This window comes from Pseudorasbora parva, chromosome 14, assembly GCF_024679245.1.
Source record: "Pseudorasbora parva isolate DD20220531a chromosome 14, ASM2467924v1, whole genome shotgun sequence".
In the NCBI taxonomy this organism is placed as follows: domain Eukaryota; kingdom Metazoa; phylum Chordata; class Actinopteri; order Cypriniformes; family Gobionidae; genus Pseudorasbora; species Pseudorasbora parva.
The window spans coordinates 18,917,523-18,927,810 of record NC_090185.1 but is presented as its reverse complement, the minus strand read 5'-3'; the positions used below and the strand labels follow the sequence as shown (position 1 = coordinate 18,927,810).

At 36.0% G+C, this 10,288-nt stretch overlaps 1 protein-coding gene across 1 annotated transcript in view; it reads left to right on the top strand.

Annotated features, from left to right (window-relative positions):
* Nucleotides 1–1,346: 1,346 nt before the first annotated feature.
* Nucleotides 1,347–10,288, top strand: part of si:ch211-246m6.5 (von Willebrand factor D and EGF domain-containing protein) — a 75,829-nt gene continuing 66,887 nt past the window's right edge. Inside the window, exon 1 of the mRNA XM_067415748.1 lies at nucleotides 1,347–1,606. Coding sequence (XP_067271849.1) covers nucleotides 1,522–1,606 — 85 coding nt within the window. The 5' untranslated portion in view covers nucleotides 1,347–1,521. The remainder of the gene's footprint in view (nucleotides 1,607–10,288) is intronic.

Sequence of the window (10,288 nt, the reverse complement as noted above, 5' to 3'; positions counted from 1 at the left end):
CTATTTGAGCTTACTGCAAATAGCCGCTGCCAAAAATGAGCTGTTGCTAGGCCTGTCTTTCTCTTAAACGGATAGCCTACTTCACCGCTTTTTCATATTAAACTGTTATTCCCTTAACTAAAACGAGTTTATACACACACCTCTCGTCCCAGTGCCTGCTCTTAATTGCTCTCTTAGACGCCCGGTGACATTCTGATAGCATTTAGCTTAGCCCACTAAGCCCAGTTCATTCACTATGGTACCAAACAGAGATCGTTAGAAGCGATCAAACACCTCCACGTTTCCCTATTAAAATACAGTTATAGTGGAACGATCAAGTATGATGACACAAAATAAAATGTGGCGCTTTTAGCGGATTAAAAAGGAGAACTATGACGGAATAACACTTCTGAGAGTACTTCGACTCGGCGCAGTAAAAAGTCCCGGTGTGCGAGGATGTGAGGGAGGATTTTTCAGGCGTGTCTTTTTTTTTTTTTTTTTTTTTTTTTTTTTACCACAATCTATCAAGAAAGATTTCTCTAAGAGAAATCATTAAAATGTGTAGATTTAGTACTTGAGGCATATTTTTATTATTAGCACAGCTGAGAAAAAAAGAAAAACAACTAGACTACTAAAACATGAAAACATGGGCAGTAAATTCTTATAATGGCTGGATAAATCTACTATGTTTGAGGTGTTGAGCTGTTGTGGGAACATTTTTTTTTTTTTTTAAAGCTAACACCTCTTTTAATGGCTGATTAATAAATACAATAATCATTAACTTTTAAAACAGAACAAAAATACATGTGATTTTATATAGTGCTTGGTGCAGTAATATTTTTTATTATTATTATTTTGCTATAACTGTGCTGATTTACACTGAAATCTGTTTTTTTTTTTCTGTTTCTTAAAAAAAAATTATTGTGTCTGCTCCAATAGTTGCCTTTAGCATTTCTCTGTCTGTAACCCATCAGATCAAAAGCATTGATTAGCTAATTCTTTGTGGACCTTTTAAAAAGTTCTTCTATAAAAACCATTTTCTTTTCTAATAGGAAGCGTATTTAAGAATGTGAAGCCTTGTACAGAAACATGCCCCAATGGAGAAGCAATTTCACTAATTTACTGTGGAAATAATCATCTTTTCTCTGTTTTAGTTTCAGTAAATTCCCTGAGGTTTTCTTTGCTTTTTGTGAGCTAGTTTCACTAAAGAGACCTTGTAAGTGTCCTCCTACTCTCCAGTTAATTGAGGGCTTCTGACTCGGAGTGCCCCTTCACTCCTTCAAGACAGCTGACTGTTTACATGCGCGCACACACACACACACCCAAAGGAAAGAATGGTCCAAGACTCCTCTTACTGCCCATAAATTAAGGACAATATGTTGTGCGCAAGGAAACTTCCTTAGTCTTGGGAGGAATACATGCCAACATCAAGAGCAGAGTGTTCAATCACGCGAACTTTTGTGTATGTGTGTGTGTACCCAAACTGGACAAAACTTTCCGATGGGAACCCCGAGGAAAAACGCGCAACTGTGAGACTCAAACATGGAACTTTTTAAAGTCTTTTTAAAGTCATCCATCTGCATCTGTTGCTTGTGTTTACTACCCCTGAAGTTACTCGCACAGCTGGGTAAGTCCAAAACCAGGCTTTGATTCAATTCTAGCGGTGTTCGGAATGCATGTGCGCATGTTTAAGACCGATTGTTTCTATGTGGCGCAGAAGATTGCGCTGTTGATGGAAATAAGGAGACTATTTAGAGTTTTAGCGGTTGCACGTGCAACTTCTAAGCTTTTAAGGTGGAAATGAAATGCTTGTTCGTTAACTGGAGAAATTATCGTTTTCCAAATTCAAAGATTCAAGCCTTGTGCACAAAAATACAACGCAAAATGTTTTAGTGGTTATTATTAGGGTATTTTACGTCATTATTTATGATGCTACTATATTTATTATTTAATGATTGTTATTTTGTTTTTATGTCACTGCATTTCTTTGTTTATACTGTATTATTTGTTGCATTTTATTTATAAGTAACCTCTGAAAGTAGTTTTCATGGGTTATTTAATGTTTTATTGTTAGCCTTTTTAACTGTTTTATTTGTAAAATAATACCTTTTCATAATTTTTAGCTGTGTTTATTTATCATTATTGTAGCTAGTCGTTATTGTTGTATTTTACATTAATATGCAGGCCGTTTTAATTTACCTCATAAAACATCGTTTGTGCATTAGATTTTTGTCTGGCTGCGTCAGGAACATGGTGTTGAGAGAAATGTGCTTTCAATCCAAAGACATTGCTTTCATTAGTGCTCAATATCCCGATTCTCCAGAGGGATCGAGCATCTGTTTGAAACCTGAGCGAAATTTCGTTCTGCGCACTGACATCCATTTGGAGAGTGTCTGCGCAGTTCGGACAGAATTGACGTGTTCTGTGGAGACAACCTCTCTCTCTCTCTCTCTCTCTCTCTCTCTCTCTCTCTCTCTCTCTCTCTCTCTCTCTCTCTCTCTCTCTCTCTCTCTCTCTCTCTCTCTCTCTCTCTCTCTCTCTCTCTCTCTCTCTCTCTCTCTCTCTCTCTCTCTCTCTCTCTCTCTCTCTCTCTCTCTCTCTCTCTCTCTCTTTCTGTCTGTCTGTCTGTCTGTCTGTCTGTGCAGATGTTTTCAGCAGTCATTAGAGCAGTCAGTAGGTGAGTATTAAGCCTCAGGGTGCAGTAATTGTGGGAATGTGAGCCTCATGATTGTGAGGTCAAACTGATTAGTGAGGTTGTGATATCTTTTCTTTACTGTCCTTTTCTCCAGCTCATACCTCAGTGCCATTATGGGGTCTAAATGCAGTCATTCACGCAGTTAGAAAAATTGGCAGTATTGAAAATAATGTGCATTACAATAAAAAAAAAATCCCTTTAGTGCTGCAGCACATAACATTAAAGTTTTAAATATATTTTTATATACATTGTCCATGGTCTGCAGCAAGGCTTAGGTATGTGGTGCATGTCAAAGTAACATCCACATGGATGACAGGACCCAAGGTTTCTCAGCAGAACACACTGCATCCACCGGCTTGCCTTCTTCCAATAGTGCATCCTGGTGCCATGTGTTCCCCGGGTAAGGGAGGCACGCGACCATCCACGTGAAACATGATTCATCAGGCCACCTGTGGTCCAGTTCTGATGCTCACACACCCACTGTTGGAGCTTTCGGTGGTGGACAGGGGTCAGCATGGGCACCCAGACTGGTCTGCGGCTATGCAGCCCCATACGCAACAAACTGCGATGCACTGTGTATTTTGACACCTTTTTATCAGAACCAGCATTAACTTCTGGAGCAATATGAGCTACAGTAGCTCATCTGATTGATCAGACCACACAGGTCTGCCTTCGCTCCCCATGTTTATCAATGAGCCTTGGCCACCCATGACCCTGTCGCCGGTTCACTGTTCCTTCCTTGGACCACTTTTGATCGATACTGACCACTGTAGACCGGGAACACCTCACAAGAGCTGCAGTTTTGGAGATGCTCTGACCCAGTCGTGTAGTCATCACACTTTTGCGATGATACTTCACGGAGTATCTTGATACTTCATATTGGCCTTGATACTTCACGGAGCCTCAGAACCAAACCTACCTATTATGTAATCACCACAGACCATTGGTAGTTTGCTTTGGCAAGATGTTTCGAAACAAACTCCAACCAAAATTAGTTTCAGCATTATTTTGTTTGAAATTATCATACCAGTTCGTTCTTCGATTTTGCTTGAAGTGTATTAGTGCCTCAGACACAATTTTTGGACTTTAGCTTATTCACTGTATCACCTAGAGTTAGGTAAGTCCATACATACAATTCTTATCTCTGTGAGTGCCATAACTCTGTCTGACCGCTAGCCTAGCTTAGCACAAAGACTGGAGGTAAACGGCTCCATCTAGCCTATATCTCAATAAGTGACCAAATAACGGCAACATTTTCCTATTTACATGTTGTGATGTGTATAGTTACATTGTGTACTAAGACCGACAGAAAATGAAAAGTTACAATTTTCTTGACCGATATGGCTAGGAACTATACTCTCATTCCTGCTTAATAATCAGGGAACTTTGCTCCTGTCCCATGGATCACAGCAGCGCAATGATATTTCTCAGCGCCTGAAAATAGGCTAACTTCCGTCAACATAATCAACGGGATAACCTGCTTGCACAGAGAGCATGCTGAGGACTATTTTCAGGCACTGTAATATCATTGCGCCAATGCACCCATGAGACGGGAGCGAAGTTCCTTGATTATTACGCGGGAATGAGAGTATAGTTCCTAGTCATATCGCTCCAGAAAATTGCAACTTTTATTGCAACCGTCGGGCCTTAGTACACAATGTAACCAACACATTACAACATGAAAATAGCAAAATGTTGCTGTTCTTTTGTCACTTATTAAGCAGTAGGCTAGATGGAGCCATTTACCTCCAGTCTTTGTGCTAAGCTAGGCTAGCGGTGGGTGTGTCAGACAGAGTTATGGCGCTCATGGAGATGAGAATGGTATGTATGGACTTATCTAACTCTGGGTGATACGGCGAATAAGCTAAAGTCCCCAAAAGTCGGCATGTTCCTTTAAATATTCAAGTGTGATGAGTGTACTGTTCCCTTTGTCTGGAGTTTTGAAAATGAACTAAGCTCTACACATTTACAAGACATTTGGCTAAATGTTTCAATTTTTGGGATCATGTCTTACACAATATCCTCTCAGCTGTGTTCACTCATCAGGCAGTGAATGAGTCCTTCTCTGTGATATTTTTTCGGTGAATCATCAACGTTGACTTTTCAGTCTTTATTAAATGTCTGACAGCTGTGCGTTTGAGTCATGGGATCTCATCCCTCATAAGCCTCAATCAACACGTTCGAGTGAAAAAGAGATGTTGCTGAATCCTCGGGGTTTGGGTGAAGTCCTGGCTGACCGAGAGGAGGAAATGGATGAGTGCGTTTGTGAAAGTCTTTGGCTTTAATATCAAGGACAGTTTCCTGTGGTCACTGATATTTCATAAACGCAACAGACCCAGACTCCATTCTTTGAATGAAAATTTCTCTCTCTGGGGCTGGAGAGTGTGAATATCTGGAGCTGTTCCTCTCCTGCTGTGTAATCAGCTCTTCATCCAGCCGAGAGGCAGACTGTCACAACAGATAACTCACATTTACCAGCCCTGCATCCCTTTAACACACACATACTGACTGAACTTGTATAAAAGTTCTCCATGCAGCTTTAACAAACCTTAAACACTACATGCTTAAAATAAAGATTCTTTGCAGCTTGTTAGGTTCAGTAGGATCCTTCTTATCGAATTTTTTGCTCTGTAGGAGTTGAGTTGAGCTTTGAGTTGGCTATATAGAGTTTGTCAGGTTAAAGCATGACTTTTTGTCTTTATATAACTTTATATCTCACATTTGCAACATGGTACTGAGTCTCTAGGGTGAACTGTTGGTGGAAAGAGTATATTTAAAAGCTTTTGCATTTGATGGTAAAAGTTTTGCGTTCCCCTTAAAAAAACTAGTCTCTCAAAAGTTTTGCGCTCCCCAAAGAAATTGATTTCGGTTACACAGATTTTCTATTCTCTCCAAGAAGCTTTACATTTGTGCTTTAAAAAATTGCATTCTCTCGAAATGTATTTAGCAAGCAAAAAAAAAAGGTGATGGAAAATAATATGAAAAGGGAAGTAAACTAATATTTCACTCACAAAAGTTTTGCGTTTTACAGAGAAACTCTTTTACAATCTTTCAAAAAAAAAAAATTCAAAAGAAAGCAAAACGGTGATGGAAAACATAGGAAATGGGAGGAACAACTGTATTTTCGTCACACAAATTGTGTGTTCACTTCCATGAAACTTTATGCTGACTATATAAAATTTTGCGTTATCTCGAAACGTATGCTAGTATGTGCAAAACCGCATACTTTTGCGTGTTCGCTCACAAAAGCATTGAAATATAGTTTTATAGTGTATAATTTCATTAAGACTTTATATCTCTCGCCATATTATTTCTTATTAAAGGGTTAGTTCACCCAAAAATGAAATTTATGTAATTAATACTAATGTAATTAATACTAATACTAATGTTGGCTGTTTATTTGAGGAACACGGAAGAGAAGACAATGCTGAATAAAGTCGTAGTTTTTGATATTTTTCGACCAAAATGTATTTTTGATGCTTCAAGAGATTCTTATCAACCAACTGATACCACATATGTACTGCTTTGATGATGTTTTATTAGCTTTCTGGACATGGACAGTAAAGTGTGCATACACTTGCATACGCTCTGAGACTAAATATAAAATATCTTAAACTGTGTTCCAAAGATGAACGGAGGTCTTACGGGTGAGGGACGACATTAGGGTAAGTCATTAATGACATCAATTTCATTTTTGGGTGAACTAACCCTTTTAAACTTTTATCTTAGCAATGAACATTTATTTTTACTGTAAACATTTTGACTGCATATTTTTCCATCTTCAAGAATTTTGTCAGTCACTAGCTGTTGAGAGAATGGACAGTGTTTACTTCTAATTCAAGGTCTTCAGTGAATTTCCCCAGTGTGGAAGTGTCTGAAATCCACCCCGTCCCTAAGTCAACAAATTAACCGCGCCATCTGAGGTGTTTTCCCAGCAGCGCTTGTCCCAGCTTTTGTTCGAGGGCTGAAAACACGAGTGTTTGTGGAACCTTTGACCTTGAGCAGTAAGATTTGACTCTGGTTGTCACCCTTGCATGCCCAAACAGATACCAAATGCGGATTGCTGTCTTAACTGGGTTCAAATATGAGCTACTGACATAACCTTTTTCTGTTTCTCAACAGACACAAAACTTTTGGGTAGAGTTTTTGGTGTTATTTCTTTAAGAATTAAAATCTTTTTCTTTTTTTCTACATCTGTGATGTCACTTTTTATTCTTATTATTTATAATAATTATTTTATTTCATGTGTAAAGTACAGTATATATAATATTTATTTCACATTTGTGTTGTCACTTTTATGTGGGAACTATTGTTTTATTTTATCTTATTTTTATTTTATTTTACTATTGTGATATCACAGCTTTTGTCACTTTTAGATCTTTTTACTTATTTTTATTTCACTGATGTATTGTCAATTTGCTGTTGCATTATATTGTTTATTTCATCTCGTGTTTGTGATGTCACTTTGCTGTGGTCACTTTTTTTAATTTATTTTACAGTTGTGCACTGAAAACCCTAATAAGTTGATTTAACTCAATTAATTTGAGTAAACTCATTCCCTCAATTAAATTGAGTAATAGAGTCTCCCAAACTTGTATATTTAAGTTCACTTAACTTGGTGCTTCACATTCACTTAAATTGTTATGTTCAACAAACTTAGTACACCAGTTCAGTACACCATGCTGGGTACAACCAATACGACAAAACAACAAAACTTCACCATGGGTCCCAACATTGCGGCATGAATAAATTATGCATATAAATTGTGACTAATTTTCTTTGATTCTTACTGTTTGCTTTTACTTTTACTGTTTTTTTCTAATGTTTTTGTAGCTTGTTTTATATTTAGAGTTGCTCTTTTCATCAGATTTTTTGTTGTTGTTGTTGTGATTGTCACCATTGTAGAGATTCATACGTCGAATCTTGATGTGTGTGTGGGTCTAACTAATGTCGTAGATTTTAACTTTTAGTGCAAATAATAATTTAAAAAACATTTGTTCAATTACCACAACAGTGAAGGATCTCATGGCTATTAATATTAATATTTTTAATTTATTAGAAACCACTTTGACAATTAGAACATTAGACTCTGCATGATATCAAGGATTTTGTTAATGCTTGATGATGTTTTCATCATCAATGTATTAACAACATCACTTGATGATATTTTCTCTCGACTCTTTGTTCCTTAACAAATGTTTTTCACAAACACAAAGCAGCCAGAGGACTATTAATTTTATACAGTCAAGGGTCAAGAGCCCAACTAAAGCAAATACCGATCTCCATCATGGTGACTTTAAAGGAAACTATTATTTTCATTAAAACAGAAATAAAGTAAATCTGGTTAGTTATAAGTTAGTTCACATATTATTGTTAGGTTTAGTAACTTACACATTTTTTACTTATCGAATTTAAGATTGCATCACAATGAAAAAGTCTCCATCTTAATTTGAATCAGCAACAGACGAGGCGAAAAGGACCGTCTTTTGTAAATGTTCTCCAATCAGTGAATTAGTTCTTGTTGCCAGACAGAACTCCTTGCATGGCCAATCACATCCAAGCAAGACCAGAGTGAGCTTTTTTATGATTAATTATGATTTTGAGTTCATACAACTTGAAATCTTAAATTTATGCATTTTGTAGGTTAATAAGTTATACTAACTTATATTTTTGAGTTTTTGGACTAAACTAATAATATTAGTCAAGATTACTTGATTTGTTTAAGTGAAGATGATGTTTAAGTTTACAGTATGATGTTACTTTGTTTTTCATTAAATTTGGATTATTATTTGACTGTAAGACCCGTGCGGTGATCATTTCCAGCGTATGTCTTTCCGAACCTGTGAATGATGTAGCCTATGTTTGCTTGGAAAGTGAGCACCCAGTAGCTGCTTTTACTTTCATCATATCTTTAAGCCCGCCACCTTGAAACTCCATTACCTCCCCTAAAGAAACGTCCCCTCAAATAATCCCCACCAAACCATTATTAAGAATTTATAAAATGAACACTTAAATGTCTTTATCTTCATCCTGCCCCATTACACCTCTAAAAGTAAAGCTTAGGACGTAATTGCAGAGTAATGATCCTTGAATTAGGCTGGAAAGAGCAGGGCATTATGGACTCTAAACCAGCCGAGACATGATCTCATCAGTGCTCCAGTGGGGCAGAAAGCCCTCTCGGCCTGGTCTCGTCTTCCCTCTGTAAAGCAGACAGGATTAGAGGAGAGATTTTCTGCTCTTTTTCACGCCAGTCAAAGGTCATCTGCCCTTATTCTTTATGAGGACTTTCAAATGGTTGGTGGAAACATGTTCCTTTGAACAATTCTGTGTTTGAGGCTTCACTGAGAGAAGATTTAGGTTAAATTAGATATCTATATTTTCAGATGAAAATATGAGTGCTTGCCCACGCAAAACTTGTTGACAAATATTGGAGTGTTGGTATGTGGTTGCTAAGTTGTTCTGAGTGGTAGCTAGGGCATTTTTAGGGGGTTAATACAGTGTTCTTGATGGTTTTTAAATGGGTACTCACTTGTCCAAGACTCTATAATGTCTCTGGTATGTAGATATGGCTTAGTGGAAGGTTTGGAATTTTCTCTGCTTATTGTTTATGATGTGCAAGGCAAGTCTTATTTATTTATTTATTTATTTATTTATTTATTTATTTATTTATTTATTTATTTATTTATTTATTTATTTATTTATTTATTTATTTATTTATTTATTTATTTATTTATTTATTTATTTTTTATTTAATTTAATTTATTTTCTCAAATCTACATTTTTAAGACCACAACACACCATTGTAAACTCTGGAATCACAGCACATGATACTAAAATAGTTTCTCATTTTATATTATACAGTATTAATATTGTATAATACTTTTGATTTTTAATAACAATTGCTAGTTGCTTATTTTTTAGGGTGTAATGGTGCCCTGCCATTGTTGTTTGGTGTTTTGTTTTTTATTTTATTTTTTTATTTCTTTGCTTTAATATTTTCTGTTTTGTTTTGTTGCTTTGTTTTTCTTCTTCTTTTTTTGCTTTGCATGTTTTTGTTTTGTTGCTTTGTTTTTTCTTTTTTTTCTTTTGCTTTATGACATGTTTTTGTTTTGTTGCTTTTTTTCTCTCTTTTTCTTTTCTTTGCATGTTTTTGTTTTGTTGCTTAGTTTTTTCTTTTTGTTTTTCTTTTGCTTTACTACATGTTTTTTGTTGCTCTGTTTTTCTTCTTTTTCTTTTCTTTGTATGTTTTTGTTTTGTTGCTTTGTTTTTTCTTTGGTTTCTTTGCATGTTTTTGTTTTGTTGCTTTGTTTTTTTTATTATTTTGCTTTGCATGTTTTTTGTGTTGCTTTGTTTTTTATTATTTTGATTTGCATGTTTTTGTTTTGTTGCTCTGCATTTTTCTTTTTATTTTGTTTTGTAGCTTAGTTTTTGTTTTGTTGATTGGTGTTTTCTCTTTTTTGCTTTGCATTTTTTTGTTTTGTTACGTTGCTTTTTGCTTTGTTGTGTTTTGCTGACATTTTTGTTGCTCTGCTTTTTTCTTTTTATTGTGTTTTGTTGCATTGTTTTCATCTTTTGCTGACAATTTAGTTTTAGTTTTATTGCCTTGCTCTTTGC